The sequence below is a fragment of the Cnephaeus nilssonii genome (assembly GCF_951640355.1).
Source record: "Cnephaeus nilssonii genome assembly, chromosome: 7".
In the NCBI taxonomy this organism is placed as follows: domain Eukaryota; kingdom Metazoa; phylum Chordata; class Mammalia; order Chiroptera; family Vespertilionidae; genus Cnephaeus; species Cnephaeus nilssonii.
This window is the reverse complement of record NC_137078.1, coordinates 10,248,897-10,269,453: the sequence shown is the minus strand read 5'-3', so window position 1 is coordinate 10,269,453 and position 20,557 is coordinate 10,248,897. Positions and strand designations below refer to the sequence as shown.

At 36.7% G+C, this 20,557-nt stretch overlaps 1 protein-coding gene across 1 annotated transcript in view; it reads left to right on the top strand.

Moving 5' to 3' along the window:
* GMDS (GDP-mannose 4,6-dehydratase) overlaps positions 1-20,557 on the top strand; it is a 687,968-nt gene that overhangs the window by 205,443 nt on the left and 461,968 nt on the right. Inside the window, exons 3-4 of the mRNA XM_079777570.1 lie at positions 2,428-2,515; positions 4,040-4,149. Of these exons, the coding sequence (XP_079633696.1) occupies positions 2,428-2,515; positions 4,040-4,149 (198 nt within the window). The remainder of the gene's footprint in view (positions 1-2,427; positions 2,516-4,039; positions 4,150-20,557) is intronic.

Below are 20,557 nucleotides of genomic sequence, written 5' to 3'. Positions count from 1 at the left end.
GTTTTTAGAACAAATAAATTATTCTCTATCCAATGAAATAAAACTGAAAAATCTGTATTTCAGAAATAATTTTGGTGGTAAACACAAATTTTTCTATATATAAGTACATTTGTGAACTTGCTTTCTATTAAACATTTATTAAATTTGTAAAGCAGTTCAACTTTGCAATCCTATATAATAAAAGGCTAATGTGCAAATTGACCTAACGGTGGAACGACTGGTCGCTATGATGTGCACTGACCACCAGAGGGCAGATGCTCAATGCAGGAGCTGCCCCCTGGTGGTCAGTGCACTCCCACAGGGGGAGCACTGCTCAGCCAGAAGAGTGGGCCTAAGCCATCAGTCAGACATCCCCCATGGGCTCCCGGACTGCGAGTGTGCAGGCCAGGCTGAGGGATCGCCCCGAGTGCACAAATTTCATTCACCGGGCTCTAGTCTATATCTATATATAAAAGCCAGCGCCTGGAATAGCGGAACGACCAGAACGACTGGTCACTATGACGTGCACTGCAGCGGCCAATTGGCCCTATAAGGGCTCCTATTGCCCCCCCCCCCCCAAACCTCCCGTGGCCCCTCTGCCCAGCTGGCCCAGTTTCCAATTGGCCCCAACACCCTGATCGGGGTGGGGCCATCTGATCGACCAGCCGTGGCCTCTCCCCCTGCTGTCCCTGCCCCTAATTGCCCCCCCAATCGGGGGTGGGGCCGGCCGACCTCCCATGAGCTCCCCCACTGGCCTGGCACTGGTTGGGCCCCGATTGGGGGGGCGGGGCCGGCAGCCAACCTCCCACAGTCCCTCTCCCCCACCGTCCTGGCCCCAGTTGGCCCCCCAACCCATTGGGGGCGGGCCAGCTGGCAAACCTCCTGCATCCCCTCCCCGCCACTGGCCCAGCCCAGATGGCCCCGTTCGGGGTGGGCCGGCCGGACCCCACCCGTGCACGAATTCATGCACTGGGCCTCTAGTTAATAATAATTGGAAAAATTGGAGACCTTCAAGTAGAATAAACCCCAAGTTTACTATAAATGTTATTTTCTTCACTTTTAAATTAAGAAATAGATATGTATACCCACATCTCAGTTTAATATTTTCTAAATTCTACCACTTTGTCAACCAAGGTTGTGATATTTCCTTTTTAAAATATTTTCAGGTTTACCAAATTTTTTTGTGTAGTTCTTTTGGCAAATAGGTGCATGGATGCTTTTCTCTTTGACTACAAAGCAACTAACCAACAGAATTATTGATTGTGGGAGTGTGGTATCCTTTTGTAGATGTCATTTTCTCGTGTATGCCATGTAAAATGATGATGGCATTTCTTTCTATTTGAAAGAAGTCTTATGTGCTTATAATTTCCCGCTGCACTTGGGATATTTGAGTCATGCCAAGGATTAGTTTTTGTTTGGAATAGACAGAAAACAATTAAGTTAAAATATAGAAGTGTATTCAGCTACAAATGATACTACCCAGCATTAGAAGGAACACTTCTGAAATAAGTGAAGGAATTAAACTGCCACCAGTGGAACTGAAACTTGCACAGGTAGTGACATAGCTGGTGTTAGCATTGGCAACACAAAGGGAGCAATCCTGACACAAGAAGGAAGGGTACCAGAACTTGAACAATTTATCTTATGTATCAGATACAAATAGTCTTTTCCTCAGTATTAGACAGGTATGCATTTTTATTCCAGTGACTTTTTCCCCCTCACACTTATCATGGTTAAGCCAATGATAAAATTTTTTAAAAGTCCTCTCTTTATTTTAATTTTCTGTATGTCTTTAGTAGTACATAAGTTTTTCCCCCAATCTATTAGCTTTTTTACTTTTCCACACAGCAACTGCTCTCTGGTTATATTTGTGGACCCAGATATATATACTCATGTGTATGTGTGTGTGTGTGTGTATGTGTGTGTGCGTATGTATGTATGTATGTATGTATGTATGTATATATATAATAGGTATAAGATACAAAGGTCCAAGAACACTGAACAGATGTGATGGTATTTGGAGCCATTTGGCCTCCTGTTCTGTGTTAAAGAGGTTGCAAGGCTGTTTTACTGATATGGACTCACATGGTCTGTCTTCAGTTTCAAATGTAAGAGATATTTTTGTCAACAGTAAGGCTGTATGTGTGTGTTTATAAAAGACATTTGAGTATCTACCACTGAGCACTTGCTATGAAATCACGTAACTATCTGATTACTTTTTTTGAGATTGGCAGTGAAAACAGTGATGAAGATGGAGGTAGAGCACCATGGCTGGAGTACAGTGGTTGGGGAAGTGGAAGCAGTGGGACTTTTTTAATAATGCAAAAATAATTTATATATATATATATACTGCAAAGCTAAACATTAGCGAAAGAACTCTGAGTTGCTCATTAATCTTCATTGCACATTTGTAATCTATTCGTATCTTCCCACACTATGAAAATGCAGGTTCATGGAATTGTACGGAGATCCAGTTCGTTCAATACTGGCCGAATTGAACATCTGTATAAGAACCCCCAGGCTCACATTGAAGGAAGTAAGTAATTGTCTTTTCTAAAATCTCTTTATATAACATCCTGTATTATGAGGTATTTTCTAAAGTCCTTTTTCTCAAAGCCCATGAAGTTGTAGTTATTGATCGTAAATTACCTGTGTTGAATGCTATCTGCAATTTTTGAAAACCCTTTGTTGCTTGCTGGCCCCAGGTCACAGTGTCATCTTGGTGAGTCTGTTACAGGATGTTAGTCAGGTCTTGCCACTCTAGAGACCAAGAGAAGACATACCTTTGATCACCCTGCTTCAGGTGTTCTTATCCCCTCAAGTAAGATCAGCTCCATAGTTTTAGAATATTCTTGCTTTTTATGTTTGTTCTAATGTAATTAAGTTAAACAATCTTTGTACATTTATTTAATTTTAAAGACAGGTCCCAAACCAAATGGCAGTAAAAACTGTATTTAATTGCTGTGTAGATCATTGTCACTATTTACTGTTGTTTGTTATTTTTGTTACTAAAATTGCCAGTATGTATCTGTAGGATTTACATGGCACAGTCACTGTGTTTTCTCATGTGATCTTTCCAGCAGCTCCCAAGATGGTGAATGAGACCATTTTACAGATGAGGAAATGGAGGCAGAGAGATGTTGTCACTTTATCAAGGCCACATACCATGTAAAAGACAGAGCTGGGACTAGGACATAGCATTTTTTAGCTTCCTAGTTTACCCTATTTTACTCGTCCAGTTTTTCCAGCTAGCGGGGATAATCCAGTCAGCTTTAAACTATAAGTGATTTCATATTTACCTCAGAGCCTGGAATATTTGAAGGTTTGGGTTACTTGTACGGGTAGTGACACCATCAGGACGATGACCTCATTGTCCTTAGTAAATCTTAATATTTAGGTTATTTATTAATCCTTCTTAAAATTGTTATCATTTTTATGCACTGTTATCACAGAATGGCACTGCCATTGGATCCAGACATAAATCAATATTGTGTAAAAATAATGAAAAGGTCAAGTTAGCAAATCATCCATATATGTGTGTCCTTGACTAATGAAGTCAATGTAAGGATATGCTTAGATTTAGGGTTAGAGTAGGCTAGTTGTCCTTTAATCACTTATGTCCCTACTTCACACATTTCATGGATGGCTAAAGGATTGATGCTTATGAAGTACCGGAAAATTGCTAGATAACAGTATAAGAACATAGCTGTCTTCACTTTTATTAGTGTGTTCGATTTTTTTTAGAGAGTATCCACATTAGGGCGAGATTTTTTTTTGTCTGAATCTCACTCTTAGGTAACATACCTTCAACCACCTGGAAGCTGTAGTTAATTGTATAACATCTGTCATAATTTTTCTTTTTTTAAAATTAATCTGAGTTTTTATAAATCCTGTAGGGACACAAGCAACAAATACAAATATTTCACTTCTTAAAGTCTTTGTTGATCTGGAACCAGTCTGGTTTACAGACTTTAAGAATATGCATTTCAATTTTGATATTTTAAAAAATTGGGCTTATGTCATTTTCTTCTATCTAATGCTATGTTTTTGAACCCTAAAGACATGAAGTTACACTACGGTGATCTCACTGACAGCACCTGCCTTGTAAAGATCATCAATGAAGTAAAGCCCACCGAGATCTACAACCTTGGCGCCCAGAGCCATGTTAAAGTAAGCCCTTTGCGTTGTCGTGGTTTTGCTGGCTGTGCTCTTGAATTAGTCTATGTTTTATTTTTTGTTTGTTGTTTCTAATGCAGTAATATAACCATAGTCCTAAGTTTTATCATTAATGTTAGTTTAAGTATTAATCCTAATAGAAATGTTAATATATTTTAAGTACATTCTCTGTTATTGAACAATATAATACAACCTTACTGCTAACATTAAAACAGCAATACTCATTTATTTTGGGTTGGTCTTGTGGTTATAAGCCCCTCTTGGATGGATTTTCTGCCATTTGAAATTACATTGTAGATGAAGTGTTGTTGTTTTTTAAAGGTTGGAAAAACTTAATAAAACTTCTATTTTAATATTAATTTTTGGTAGTGGTTATATCATTGGCTGAGAAAATACTATTTTTGAGTTTTGATAATATATTAAATTGATGAAATTAAATTTTTTATAAGTAGTAAAAATCATTGGAAGAAAATCTTATTAGCTTCTTGTCACCCCAGTATGATGCAGCTAATGTTGATTTATTTTCTCTGGTAGTCTACCTACCTCTGTTTAGGTTTTTTATTATGGAACAAATTGCAGTAAACCTGAGCAGCCCACCCCTAGGGTTCTAGCAGGTTGTTTCAGTCAAGTTTTTGTTGCTGAACTCTCGTGCTCACTTGAGTGAGTGAAATCTGGACCCAGGGATGATATGATGTCTATTTAGATACTTATTTAATCAGGATAGTTATTGGAACTTTGAAATAAAAGCGAATTAACTCTAACTTAAAACATCCCAGAAACTCTATCAGCATTTTTTGCTGTTTGATGAATGAATTCAGCAGTCTTGTTTCAGAAAGTATTTATGGTAATTTGTTACTTATTTGCTATTTCTCCATATCCCAATTTGGGACAGAATGGAAGCTGTATGCATGTTTTATATCTCTGCTATTTTAAGGGAGAAATTATGAATTAGATAAAATGAAACCAGGTGTAGAACATAGAGAAACATAGTGGTAAGCCCTGTGTTTTGTAATTGATATCAAATTTAAAACTTGAGTGTAAATCCTTATATTTTTTCTCTAAAATACTGACCTTGAAGGGTGGCTACATGCCAATCAATAAAAACACTTCTTGTCTGTGCTGTCTTAGGGGAAAAAAAAATTAACCCCTTTCTTAATCTCTAATGATTCTGTACTGTATCCAGGCTTAAGCTTTGATTTGTGAAAGGTATCAAGGTTAGAACAGAGCAATTGTTCTAAATGATTCTAAACATATCCTCTCATTTTCAAAGAGTATCCTGCACACCATGTGTTGAGAGATTATCACCCCTGTGTCCCTAGAGAAGCAGTGACTCTTTATCACTCCAGGAATGAATTACTTCTAACTGAAGCAATCAATTCATCTTTCACATTATAATTTATCTAGCTGCTCTGCCTTCCTGATCAAACATGAGAGTATCTTCCAGACAAAATAGAATGTTTTGGAATGAATGCTCTGTTATTTAACTTCTTCAGATCAAGAAGTTTCCTTTGGGATTGCAGATAGTTTATCACCTCTGAAAACTGTAAACTGACATGGTGTGAGATGCAGGAAATTTTATAAAGATTTATTTATAGAAAGCCTCCCTTCTTCCATTTTGGTAATAAGTGAGCCGATCTTTTTCTAAAATGTTTTTGTAGTTCAAAAAATATGACATACGTTCCTTACTTTGAAGTGAGCCTAATACTGCAGTAAGTATAGAAAGCATAGGAGACTGAGTTGATTCCTCCTAAGTTGCTATGTATGTGAAGTTTATCTGTTTGTACTGTGTTTCACCTACTCCCAAAGGCTGGTTAAGTGGCAGAAATGGTACTTGAGTATGAACTTTGGCTTTAAGATCATTTAACCCTTGAACAAATATTTGCATGCATGGTCAAGTGGAGTACACAAAGATCTGTAAAACCCACTTTTGTTGTGGAGGGTCTCACCTTTTGTAGGGGTGCATGGTGGCAAGTGACAGAGGCTGGCAATATATATTTGGGTCTATAGAGACAGGTGAAAGAGAACTTCAGTTTGACGGAATTATGCATGTTGTTAAGGAGGAGTTGGGGAGTGAAATTTATAGACATAGTCAGTGAAAACAGATATTTAAAATGGAGGTAGTAATATAAGGCCAAGAGTCAGAAGTGAGGAAACTTGGGACATGTTTATAACATGATGAGCATTCTAGATTAGCTGAGCAAAAAGTTTGTTGAGGAGAAATGTGAGGTAAGGCTAGGTAGAAAGTTGGGCTGCATTTGGGCAATCTCCACATGTTTTTGAACAGGGGAAAAATAGAATCAGAGGTGAGTTTTATAGGTAAGTCTTGTGGTAGGGTGTAAATATTTCTCTCTTTTCCACGTCCAGCGTGGCTAGAGAGTGGTCCAGTTCCTGAGTAGGGGCTGCTGGGGATTGAGAAAATGAAGGAAACAGACAGACACAGAGATAGAAGGAAAAAGCTGGGGCCGGGTGGGACAGCTGTCCTCTGATGGAGAGACAGTAACCCAGAGCCCATACATCCAGTTTATTTTATACAGCAAAACCCAGGAAGTTTTACTAAAGCCCAAGACAAAAGAGATTATGTGCATTCTTATGGCTTCTTTGTAATCATCACTTCTGGGTGGGCCCAGATAATCGTGTTTGTTCCTGGTGCTTGGCTGGATTTAGATAATGAAGCCCAATCCCTGGTGCCTGAGCTGAAGGTCAAGCTGACAACACACCTGCCTCTGGCAAGGTGTCTTTCCAGAACATGGCTCTGCCAACGCCACTGGATTCAGCTGACAATAATTAAAGAAATGCTCATGTGCCTTTCCAGGCACTCTCTACAGTAGGGCTTCAGAAGACAAAGGAAGCTGTTGGATGAAGATGGTGGCATGAGAAATGGGAATGATGAAGGTGTCAGGGAGGAACTGTTGGAATCTGATAGTGGAAATGAGAAGTTCCCTCTTGGATACATTCCATTGGAAGTACTGGAAGGACATTCAGGGGAAACAGGTCATGAGGTCATTTAGAGTAATTTGAGAGAGATTTGGGGTACAGAGATGTAAATTCATTTCTGGATGTTCTTGAGATGCCAAAGCAGCAGCCGAAAAAAGAGGAATAGAAGACTGAAGATTGAACCTTTGAGACACGCATGTATTTGTATTGTGGAAGGAGCAAGAGTAGTTCCCAATGATAGCAAGTGGGAGATAGAGAGGCAGGAAGGTGGAATTGTGTCACAGAAGTAAAAGAATTAGGACATTTCACGCAGGAGGGAATGTCCACAGTGCTAGGTAATTCATATATGTCTAGGAGAGGGAGGCCCAGGGAATAGACATTGTTTTGAGATGATTGGCGACTTTTAAAAGGAACATTTTAGCAATACCCTGGAAGAGGAGCCAGAATACAGAGGGTCTAGAAGTTATGGGGTTGTGAGGGAAATATAAATTGAGTAGAGTCTTTTCTAGAAATTTCTTGGGAAAGGAAGGGAGAATATGATGAAGCTCACTTTCCCTGAGCTTCTGATTCAGTAGGTCTGGAGTGGGGTCTGAGGACTTTCCTTTCTAGGACCCGCCCAGGTGAGGCTGCTCCTGGTCTGGGACTTCACTTTGAGAACTACTGCTCCAACGTTCAGGTTTCTTGGTTTCTCCACATGTAATATCTGCATTAAATGCATTCTTCTTAGGCCTTTTTCCTTTTATGTCTCAGCTTTGGAATTTGACATGGTAAAACCCTGTTTCTTATCAGTTAATGACTCTGTGAGCTTTTAAAGCCTAAAACTGTACCCATACAATCAGGATGATGAGAAAAGAAAGAAACTAAGTAGAATCCAATATCCTATTTAATAAAGAGATAATATGCAAACTGACCGTCACTCCAATACACAAGATGGCCGCCCCCATGTGGACACAAGATGGCCACCACAAGATGGCCAGCAGGGGAGGGCACTTGTGGGCGATCAGGCCAGCAGGGGAGGGCAGTTGGGGGCGATCAGGCCTGCAGGGGAAGGCAGTTGGGGGGGACAGGCCTGCAGGGGAGGGCAGTTGGGAGGGACCAGGCCTCCAGGGGAGGGCAGTTGGGGGCGATCAGGCCTGCAGGGGAAGGCAGTTGGGAGGGACCAGGCCTACAGGGGAGGGCAGTTAGGGGCAATCGGGCCAGCAGGGGTACAGTTAGGCGTCGATCAGGCTGGCAGGGGAGTGGTTAGGGGGTGATCAGGCTGGCAGGCAGAAGCAGCTAGGGGCAATCAGGTAGGCAGGCAGGGGAGCGGTTGGGAGCCAGCAGTCCTGGATTGTGAGAGGGATGTCCAACTGCCCGTTTGGGATCGGGCCTAAACAGGCAGTCAGACATCCCTCGAGGGGTCCCAGATTGGAGAGGGTGTAGGCTGGCCTGAGGGACACCCCCCACCCCCGTGCACAAATTTCATGCACTGGGCCTGTAGAATATTTATATCCAAATTCTTCCCATTCAGAATCTTTTTCTGAGCAGTATGTAGTCCATGAGAGTAAATACTACTCGGGCACTCCTAGTGTTTTAGGAAAATAGCATGAATACAAGCCACTGTCAGAGGTCCTTTAAAAGTCCATGTTCCTGCCACTATTTTTGCTGTGGTGTAAAATCAGATTGATCCTTAGTCATGGAGGAGTGGATGTGGGCAGGGGCTGGCATGGGCAGCTGGAGAAGACAGACTGACTGCCAGGATGCTCTGGAGACGTCTCTCTGTCCCCACAACTCCCAGGCTCTATGCACTGGGCTGTGTCTGCCTGTTCTCCTGGTAGCTTGTTAGGGAATAGGATAGAAAATACATATTTTGTTTTTTATAATTAATTTCTGTACATTAGTCAGCTTTGTTGGATTTACTGCATTCATAGACAATAGTTTTTAAACAAAAGTTCTTTCTGAAAGTGAAATGCTTGTAAAAAGGTTAATTAAAATATATTTCTTATTATTTAGTTTGGAACTCTTTTGAAAGAAGGTTCTAATATTAGCACATTTTTTGTTTATTTTTGAATCTGTGACTTCTAGACTGGGCATTGTTTATGTTGGCTTCTCTTTGCACAGAATGAAGTCTTCTATCACTCTCACTTCCAGTTAATTTGATGTGGGCTATGGTATGCTAAAAGTAAGGAAAATAAAATAATAGGAAGTTGGTCTGGTTTCCTGTAGGAAACCAATGGAGATGAAATTGGTTCTTGGAATAAACTCACAGCAGTCTGGGAAATACTGACTGAAGACATTTTGTGAATCATAAACAGAAAAATTATGACTCATGAAGTATAGGCCATTGAGAGGCTGATTCGATCTTATGTGGGAAAAAGTGAGGGGTGACTGAAATGCACTCATTATTAAAAGTAGTTAAACCTCGCATGATGACATCATGCAAGTAGGAACAAATTATCCAGTGTATAGTGTTGTTCATTTTGATGGGGAAATGTTTTGGAGCCTACTTTATTGTTCTTTTTTTTCCCTATATAAATTAAAGTTTTTAAAATAGTTTCTATCTTAAATTTCTTATTTCTTTAGCATTCCTCACTGTCATGGTTTTTATGTGTCCACCATCCCTCACAACTTCTTTGATCATCTTACATCACTCTTGAAGTCCTAGTGTTGAACAAGGTCTTTTCCACAGTAAATGTGGTTCCATGTTATTCCCTATTTTCTCATAACGCCATGTTGGAATTGCCTTTATTTTTTTCAACGAACGAAATTTATGCAATCATGAAATGTTAGAGTTAAAAGGAACTTGAGACAGAATTTAATAAAATTTTTGTTCTATAAATGAAATTGCCTGATCAAAGTCACAAACTGGTTACTGTCCAATTTTGGACTGGTAATTTCTTTCTTTGCATATCTAAGTTTCTTCTTAAGCTTATGCTTCCTCTGGTGTCTTTTATAGAGAGAGAAAGTTATTTACTCCTCTGATTTTCCAATTCCTTCTCAGTGTTGAAAACCATTATTCAGTCTTCCTTTAACTTTCTCTTATTCAAATTGAATAATTCTATACTTTTCTTTCATTTTTCTAACTATCTATCTTTTTTACTTTCCTTGTCAATTCTATGTAAATTATCTGTTTAATTTTGTTTCATGATAGCGAGGAGGCATAAGTGCCCAGAAGGTAAATTGGGGCATAGCTGAGTGAGTGGACGCGGGATTTTCTACTCTAGTTGTATGGGTCCATTTAGCCAATTCTGAACATGGAAGCAGAAAGGAGCCCAATCTTAATTGTCTTCATAGTGGTATTTCCAGCTTAGAAAACTAGGCAAGAAGCAGAGCTGATTATGAGCCAAGTAGTGGTCAGGCAAAATCAGAACCAGGCAGAGATGAGGCAGAAAAGCCAGACCAGGAATGAAGCTGGGAATAAAAAGAGGCATGAGAATTGAAGAGTAGCCCCTGGGAAGGGGACTGAACAGTTATAACCTTAGTTACAAAGTTGTCATCTCCAGTGACCTTTTCCTGGTTGGTCCTGAGAGATGAAATTTATAGCTGGAGCGCTTATCCCATATTTATCTCCAGGAAGCCTAAACCTCTTGTGGCTGCTGTAATTGAAGGGAGGAGGGCAGGTGACTAAATGTATTGGGAGAATTGCTTATGGTTGGGAAGGGCAGGTGCCTAGGTTGAACATCTGGTTAGTGCCTGAATAACCCAGTTATAGAACAAAACAAAATTGCAACAATGTGACCCTTTACTGTGTAATTATAGCAAGGGGGTGGCCTATTAAAAACCTAGAGCAGTGGTCGGCAAACTCATTAGTCAACAAAGCCAAATATCAACAGTACAACGATTGAAATTTCTTTTGAGAGCCAAATTTTTTAAACTTAAACTTCTAACGCCACTTCTTCAAAATAGACTCGCCCAGGCCGTGGTATTTTGTGGAAGAGCCACACTCAAGGGGCCAAAGAGCCGCATGTGGCTCGCGAGCCGCAGTTTGCCGACCACTGACCTAGAGCAAACAGCAGAGAGGACTGTTCTTCTGTGTCCTTGCTTATTCCCGTATTTATTTTGGATCCTGGGGAGCCTGGCAGGGAGGTGTGAGTAGAGTAGGAAAACGAGGACTAGGCAGGGGCATAGTTGTTGCTGTTAGAAAGGGAACTGTCAGAGCATTCTTAAATCTGGGTGAGACTCTCGCCCCACAGCCCACACAATTGCATGTTAGAGTTCATTTAGTCAAGTTGTGTAAGTACACCTATCTTCTCATCCACTCTGGCTGCTACCTTTCACCAGGGCCTGATGCACAGACACTCACAGATGCAGAACGCTGGGATGAGTGTTGGAGTAGGTGACTCTGTCATGGGCAGAAGGGAGGACAGTTTTCATGAGGCACTGTCGTACAGGACAGAGTTCTCTTATCAGGGGTGCACATTGGAATTCCCAGAACACATCCTAAAACTTCAGACCTGGCCCTGTCACTATGCTAGGCTTTGGCAGAGTGCTCAGCCTTCTTAAGCTTCCATCTTTTCATCTGTAAAATGAGCACCCACCTTCCATTGTGGGTCTTGTGGGCCTTTGTACTTGCTTTTGGTGGTAATTCTCTTCCCTCGGTATCCACTTGCTTCTCTTAATTTTTTTGAATTTCCCTTAAATGTCAGCTTCCCAGCAAGGCTGTCCTGACCATCCTTTTTACAACAGCAGTTCTCCTGGGAGTTGCTGACAATCCATCCCAAGGGAGTAAAGTAGGCTAGCAAAGAAATGTCCTAGGAGCTGGGGCTGAAGGGTGCAGGAAATGCAAATTGGCTACTCTGCTGCCCCACCTACCTCTCCCCAAACTCTGTGTGCTCTCAGCTCCTAATTTAGGCTAATATGAGGAAATTATCTGGAGAAATGAATGTGCTAAGGTAACACAGTGAGTCAAAGTGCAGAGGCCTGCCCTTCGCAGCATCTGCTGTTTGAAATTTTATGCAAGAATATTTTTCTCATTCAAATGCCTGTAATTCCTGCCACTGAAAGTTTAACTTGTTATGACATACTATGAAGGGGAAAAGGATGTTTTGGAGCCTTGGTTTTTTATTAAATGGGCCATAGAATTCTGAGGTGAAGGAAATCTTGGCGGTGAGCCAGCTCAGGCCCTTTTACTTCACAAAGGATGCCTGGAACTCCACTGATGAGCCGCAGAGCCCACTATCTAGGCTGGAACCCACATCTGAGGCTGCTTGGTTTTCTTGTCATACTGCTAATCAGAGAAGACTGGAGTGGGGGCAGTATGTCATTGAAATATGAGGGAAGGTAACACAGACTCCCATGTTTGAGGTTTTACCTCTCTTGTCATTCCCACTACTTATTACATACAGTGAGGTAATGTTTAGGTTTGAGTTAAAAACATTGTTCTTTCCTTGCTGGAGTGAACTGGTTATAATTAATACCATATGAATAGTGTTTGCATAGCTAGGAAGATCCCCAAATACATCAGTGCAAGGTGTAATGTTAACATGTCAGTAATACTAAACTATAATTAGTATATAGGGAGCATCAAAATCCATAGTATTAACTCATCAGGAAAAATCACAATCTTTTTGTTAGATAGTTCAATTCAATTCAATATACAGTATTTATAATGAGCCTCTATACTGTCCTGGTATATAAGTAAGTTTCCCTAAAAGCTGTGGGAGGCAAATAATTGCTATGTATGTAATCAGAAGAATCAATAGCTTAATAACCAAAATGAGTAATTTGTTCCTATTTATATACTTACTTTTTAAAAAGAAATTGCCAAGACTGTTTTATGATTATACTGTCAGTTAACCTGTTTAAGATTTAAAAATATTTTTGTTGTAATATTGCAAATAAATTTTTGTCCACATATTAGTATATATCCATTATAACTTCATGTTGGGTCTCTGAAGATAACTTATTTTTCTTAGTTATATATATGAATTAATACAAGCTTATGTATTTTATGAAGTTTAAAATTAATTTTTATATTTTCATAGGTAATTCTTAAATGTGCTCAGAGCAACATAAAATCACTCTAATTTGTTAGCAAATTATTAATGTTGAAATTATGCAGGTACTTATGGGTGGAAGGCTTTACTTGGTAAAGAACAGTGAGTATAACTTTGAGAACCTGACTATTAATAAGGAGTGTTTGCATTTAGACCTAATATCCATGTATGCAGTAATGTGTTTGTTTCTGGGAAAATTAGCTCTCTTACAGATGAAGTGGATAAGGTGAATAGAGCAAATATTGGGTATTTTCACTCTCCATAGATAGACAGCTTGGATGACATGTTTTTGCTTGTTTTTGTTCTCCAAACTGCCATTTCTTTCTGATTGACCGTGCAGGCACAATACCTACGATATTTAATAAAATTGGTGACTACTTTAGTTTATTACAAGGCAAACAATACAGAACCTTTTTGTTTAATAATTTGATGTTTGTGCTTACAATGCATAAGCTGCACTAATGTAAATATGGCTCATCCATGCCTATGGTTCTTAGTAAGAAATTTAGCATTTTTAGTCTTATATCCATGAGGGTGAAGTGGGACTGTACAGGGCTGGTGGGTCCCATGTGTCATCTGGCCCAAATTCTTCTTGGAAGTCTGTTATGGATTGGAGCAATTGAATTCAAATCTAAAACCACTTTAAAAGTTCTTTATAGTCCATTAAGAATTTATGTGAGAGAGAACACTCTATGAAAGTTCTCCTCTCCCTGTTCAAACAGATTGCTTGGTTTTATTAGATCTAGGTGGTATTGTAATTTTGATAACAGCTAATAATGTCTGGAATTGTACTTATAATTAGTAGACCACACAAAGGTATGTTTGTTAGGTTTTGTACTTTTAATCCACTTACAATAGTGACTTGTTTACTAAATAAAATCCAAAGTATTATTTTAGCTTTGCAACAATTAAGCTAAAATTAATGCAAATAGCTAAATATACATGTTTATCTTTATATCAATTTCTAGGTATGTTTATGAACACAAATAGTAAGTTAATGAAGGTATTGTGAGTGAAACTATTTGTCTTGGACTTTTAGTGATGAATTGAAAGTGTTTTTGGATTCCCAATTAGATTAGAATATGATATAACTTGCAAACATTAAATTGTAGACATAAATAATAACTTGTTTAGTTATTAGCTCTCTTACAAGGTCCTCTAGTGTTCCAATATAGTTCTCATCTTCCCTGGAAAAGAAGCACTTGAGTGTTTGTGGAGATTAATTGACTATCCCCCTCCCAACAACAACAACAAAACAAACAAACCACACAGCCACACAAGAAATAACAACAACTCGTATGCATATTTAAGAATTTAAAATTAACAGCTCTTTTAAAACACCTAATAAATTTGGTCTCAAATATGATCCTTTTTCCTCTTAATACAAGTGGAATTTATAAAATTCTTATTGTTAAAGTTGGATCCTTAAAGTTGATATAATGAGATAAAATGAAACCTTTTCTATTTCAAAGAAATTTAATACATAATTTTTATTAACTTACATTATTCATCATTGATTGGATACCTTACCAGTACCAACAAGAAATAAATTGTAAGAAAATTGCCTTAATTTATTTGTTCATATTTTGAAAAATTTCTAGCAGATTTCATTATGTTACTCTTTGTTGTAATATTCACATGTGTACATTATTTAGGGATGTTAATAAAAAATCATTTATGAAGTATTTAAATTTGCTTTATTTACAAGTAAATATGCATGCAGGCTTGGTTTTGCTTGTTATAATAGGTTAAGTACATAGTGTTGATAGTAATTATGTAGTTATTGTAAATGGTGAACTGGTAGAGGGAAGGCAGCCAGTGAGCTTTTCATTTTGTTTGTTATGCCAGAGTAAAACCTTTTCCTAAGTCTCCTTTCCACTCCCACTCCTATATATTTTATTGGTGCCAGTTTATTTAATAGTAAAAAGTGTTTTAGAAATCAGTAGTATTGACAAAATGATCCTTTAAGGGGCATTCTTTAGGACTGTTAACACATCATTAGTCCTGATTGGAAATATCAATCTTTACCTTTACTATGTAATTAATTATTAAATGGTTTAGTAGAAGAAGGTTTTTTTGTTTGTTTGTTTTGCTTAAGGTTCCCAGTGGAATGTTTTTCTTGTTTGTTTGTTTGTTTGTTTGACACCTACATTTGTGAGGAAGGGTGGTTGAAAGGCTCTCTAGTGTTCCAATATAGTTCTCATCTTCCTTGGAAAAGAAGCACTTGAGTGTTTATAGAGATTAGTTGACTATTAGGTCATAATAGTTGAGTTATTGTACTTTAAATAATGTAAGTAAATGTTTTCTATCTGGGTGCTTTACATTTACTTTATATTAAATATTATGAAAGTGTTTTGGCTTAGTGATCATTTCATCAAATCATTTAGCAAGATATTTAGGTTGTAATTTTGCAGAAATTCACTTTATTGTAATTATTTAAGTGGCTTAAAACTTCCACTTTTCTTGTTACCTTTTTTTTCAATTATAACTGTAGAAGTTGCCATATTAGCTAAACTTTATAAGAAAATTTATATAATGATAATAATAGAAAAAGTATTGGTTTGCCTTTATGTTAAATAATGCATCTCAGTACTCTTTCCATTTTAAAAAGTTGCTTCACAGAGAAATAAATAGAAATTTCTGGTAAGCTTCTACATTTTTGTGGGGAAGCAAATTATTCCTGAAGCTCCCCTTGTTAGAGACATGATTCTTTTTGGAATGAGGAAGTTTCTGGTGCTTAGAAGAGTGTTATGCTCTTTTCTACACGTAGATGGCAGCAAAGTGTTACAAGACAGCGGAAGTCAACCTTGTAGTTGTAATGAAAGATGAGTGACAATATAAACTGACTTCTATTAACAGAGTTGCCTGTGTTCTGTGGCTAAACATAAAATAAGAAAGCCACTATTGATAACACAAGAGTATAGGAGAATGAAGAAGGCTACAAGAAGCTATAATTTCTGGACAAATCCCAGGTGGGGAAGCTTAATCTTTTAAGGTATGTCATCCACTCCTGTAAGATGATAGAAATCAGCCAAGATAATATGCATGTCAAAATAAAGAGCCAGCAAAGAGCTGGCAGCGGGTGGGAAAGGGGGAAGTAAAAGAGAAACCTTGCACAAGCGGCAGCAGCAAGTAATGGCCTACTGCCTGTGGGGAGGGGAGAGCTTGGCCTGCACGTCTCCTTGTTAAGCAAGTTACAAAGAGGAAATGTCAGTCCCCAAAGCAGGCAAACATTCCATGGGAACATTTGCTCGAATGTCAGCATTTTAGAAAATAGAACTGCAGTCTATTATGGTCTGGTCTCCTCTCCGGATTTGCTCTTAAGCACACGTATAAATGTATTTCTTTAGTTACATTTGCAATTAACAAGTCATGTTGTGCCTTAATTACCATTCCTAAATAATGACATAAGCACTATAAAATATGACAGTCATTGTAGTTAACATTTAATGTATGTCTGTTTCCGAGGATCTTTCTCTGGCTTCCCACAAATTTCCAAGGTAATTTTCAAGTTTTAGAATTGAATTTGGTAGAATCGCATACATGAGGATCTAATAAAGTGAAATCATATGTATCAGAAATCTGAGATATGGGAGCATGTTATAAAGAAGCAACTTCTAACGTGTTCTGAACTATCGAATCATGTCAGAATCTTATACTTGGAAGCATAAGAACTCCTTAATACCTCTAGAGTAATGGTAATAGAGTTCAGGAAAACATTTCCCTTACCCTCTAGTTTTTTTCTGATCGACTCTCTGGTGATATAGTTCCACAGGCTAATCTCTGTGTCACAGAATTGATTCCAAAGGTGTGTATAACAACTTGCTCAAGTGCAATGTCTGGCAAGTCTCTCTGTGACAGCAACTTATTTCTCACATAATTATTTTTTTAGTAAATTTGATATCTTAACAACCTTTTCCCTCATTTCTGGGTTCAAAAAATAACACTTAATATAATTTATTTCTCATACTTAATAAAGGCTTACTTGAGAGCATATTGCTGTGCACTCTCTAGCTGCTCCCAGCAAATGAGGTTAGGGGGGAATGTGGTTTGCCAGGGGTGCGGCGGTTTCCAGCCCCATTTGCTGTTCACTGTAATGGGCCTCAATGTTGTTTTAATGAAGCATAAAACATATTTCGGCTGCTGCTTGTTACTTATTAATGATTGAATGATTATACTCTGTTACATATCGGTAGAAAAAAAAGATACACACATATATAGGTTCTGTTTTTCTTTTTGAAATAATCTATTGTATTGACTTCAGTTTGTATGCACACACAGGCCTGTGTTACTCTAATATTTTTTGGAGTATGAGCTGTGTAAACATAAGAACTGAGAAAAATTTGAACTAATCAAAATTTGAATTTTATTTAAATATGTAGCTATCTTTAATTGTGTGGACTTTCAATTTCATTAATTAAATGGAATTTTATAAGATAAACTTTCAACATCATGTAATTCTTCAAACCAAGACCTAATGTTTGTGAATTAGTTACAGTTATATATAAATTTCTTTATAGATCATTTAAAATATCAAATATATTTGTTTTAGAAATAAATATTAATATATATAATTTGTTTTACATTAACATATGTTCTTTGAAAACAACTTTTAACCAGAATACAATATGTTTTGCAGGTGAAGCATACTTTTTCTCTTACACTTTTTGTTCCTCTTTGGCAGTCATTAGATTTAGACTCTGCACTTTTTCTTAATAGGATAGTACCATGCAGATTATTTATGTGACCTTTTCACTACCAAACATTTTATAAAAAGGACAGTATTGCAACACCACTTCCTCCAATAGCTTGGTTTCAAAGAATCATGTCTAAAGCAGGCAAATTCAATAGAAGAACATTGTTTAAAACTTTTTTTTAAATATTATTAGCACTGGCATATCAATTTTCCTTGTGAAAATGCTGTAAATATTTTATGTAAACAATTAAATGTTTAATAATTAAATTATTTTCAATTTGCTTATAATCTTTTAGATGGATTTTAGAAAGAATTGCACTCTGCAAATAATTTTAGATGCACTTTTTAAACTAGAAAAGTAGAATTTATATCAGTTATTTTATTGGCATCTTATAACCAATTTTAACTTGTGATGGCTTTACATTGGTAAAATGACTAAATCTTAGGTATTTGAAAATTTCCACAATAATATAATGATATCTTGCATCTTGGGTATTTTTCCTAATTGTGTTAACTTTCATGTAATTAATTAAGGAGCTTTCCAGTTGATGAGTAAAATAGAGTGCACTCTCTTCTTTGGAACTATACTGTTAAAGTGTTTGTGCTTGTAATTCTTAGCTTTTCTTTCTTATTTTGCCCAAATTTTGCTCTTTATAGTAATCTGATAAAAATATTTTAAAATATATAAATACTTTTAAATTATTTAAACTAATAGATGAGAGAGACTGTAATCCCAAAGCATATTTTCTGACCATTGTTTTTTATGAAGTTTAATAATCAGTGGAAACATTAATTTACTAGTAATATAAATGTCCTGATATCCAATTTTGGCCTTAGATTTGTTCTTTAAAAAATTTCTTTTTCTTTTTTACAGGTCACATTTTTATTTTTGGATTGAACACTTGAGGGATTATTTTATATACATTTGATGTGCTCTCTTATTTTGTGGGAGATTCTTTTGTATCTAGTTCCTGGATCCCTTGTTAACCTCTCAGTTTCTTTTTGAGGATTCCACTTATGAAACTGAACATCTTTTATGGTGATGAGTCTTGGTGATGCAGCTTGATTGGAATAGGATCCAGAGACAATCCATAAAACACAAAAGTCTCCAATGTATGAAAGATTAGCTTGTCATTTTTTTCTGGAGTTTTCTTTTTTGACAAGGTTCATAGAATTTCGTGTGTGTGTGTGTGTGTGTGTGTGTGTGTGTGTGTGTGTGTGTGATGTGCATGTGAGTGTCTGTCACACTAATTCTGAAAGAATTTATAGGTAAATCATTTGTGAAAAGATGTATTTTCACTGACAACATAAACATCCTAGTTACACAGTTATCTGGTCAGAGATTTTTAAATTGCAAATCAGGATAAACTCATTAATTATGATGTAGCATACATTTCATTTAGCATTTTCGACAAAAACCTCTTAGTAAAGTTTTACTTCTGAACACTCACATTTCTTTAGTTGAGAAGTGTCAATCTCAACTTATTAGCTCATTAAATATTTAATAGAAACATTACAGGTTATTTATATATTTTTATAATAAAATAGAAGTTTACAAAGAGTTTTGACTCATCTTACGCATTTTCATACATTCTTAAAATACTAATACAATTGAAAATTTTTAGTGAAATCAGTTCTCTGGATAACAATTACATTTCTATGTTTACAACAACAACAATCAAGTTCAGAGATTTAATGCTTGCCTTTGCTTTTCAGGAATATTTCGCTTGTTTTTTGTTGTTGTTTTCTTTTAGGGACATTTCACTTTCTTCACTCTAGTAATCTTAGTTCCAGATATTAGCACATGACAATTGTGTAGTGTTCTAGTCACATGCTTTTTGGGGGTGTTTTAAAAAAATATCTCTGCGACCTGAAGCTTGATTTTTCAGTTTTATAGATTTTGTTGCTGTCATTTACTTTTTAATGGCAGTCTTCAATCTGTATTAAATACATATTTGTGGCCACATATCAGATCCCTTACTGAATAATTTATAGTTTGTTTAAATTGTATTGTGGACTTTAGACCTTTATGAATAGAAGTTCATAAAATTAAATAAAATAGTTTGTAGCATATACAGGTATTTTAATGAAATATCACTATAATGATGAAAATACTGATTGTCAGAACAATTTAATTCATTAAGAAAACATGCTTAAACATGGCTGATGTCTGAAAAATTTCAAATTATTTATCTCTTAGAAATTTGTATTAAATCTAAATGATAACTACATGGTTGACTCATAAGCAAAGTTTTAATTTTCAAGACATTTTTGTTAATTTATTATTTGAATAACTATATTGACAACTTATATGTATTATTTATTTAGCTTAGTTTTAATTATATAATCTACTATTTCAACCTCATTGACTTTATATCTGTTATCCATATATTGAAATGTAAAACACTGTAAATACCAGTACAGGTATTTCTTTATGATAAGAAAGAAAAGGAATTAGACTTATCAGAGTTCTGATCTTCTTAGTCATGTAAAGCAAAACTTACAAAAAAAAAAAAAAAAAAAAAAAGACTTGACTTCTCTGGGCCCAGTTTCCTTATCACTAAAATAGTGTGTGAGACTTTGGGAAGTAGGGAGGAGTTAGGTTATATGTTCTCTAAAATCTCTTTCAACCCTAAAATTCTATGCTTTGCTTTTGCAATGGTATTATACTTATCAATATATATTATGCATTTTGTCAAATCTAAACGTATTAATAAAAACTAAGGTTGAGAAGTTCAAACAATTTATCTTAAAAAGCAAACTTTTGGGGAAGAATCAATGGAAAGATTTTAGTACA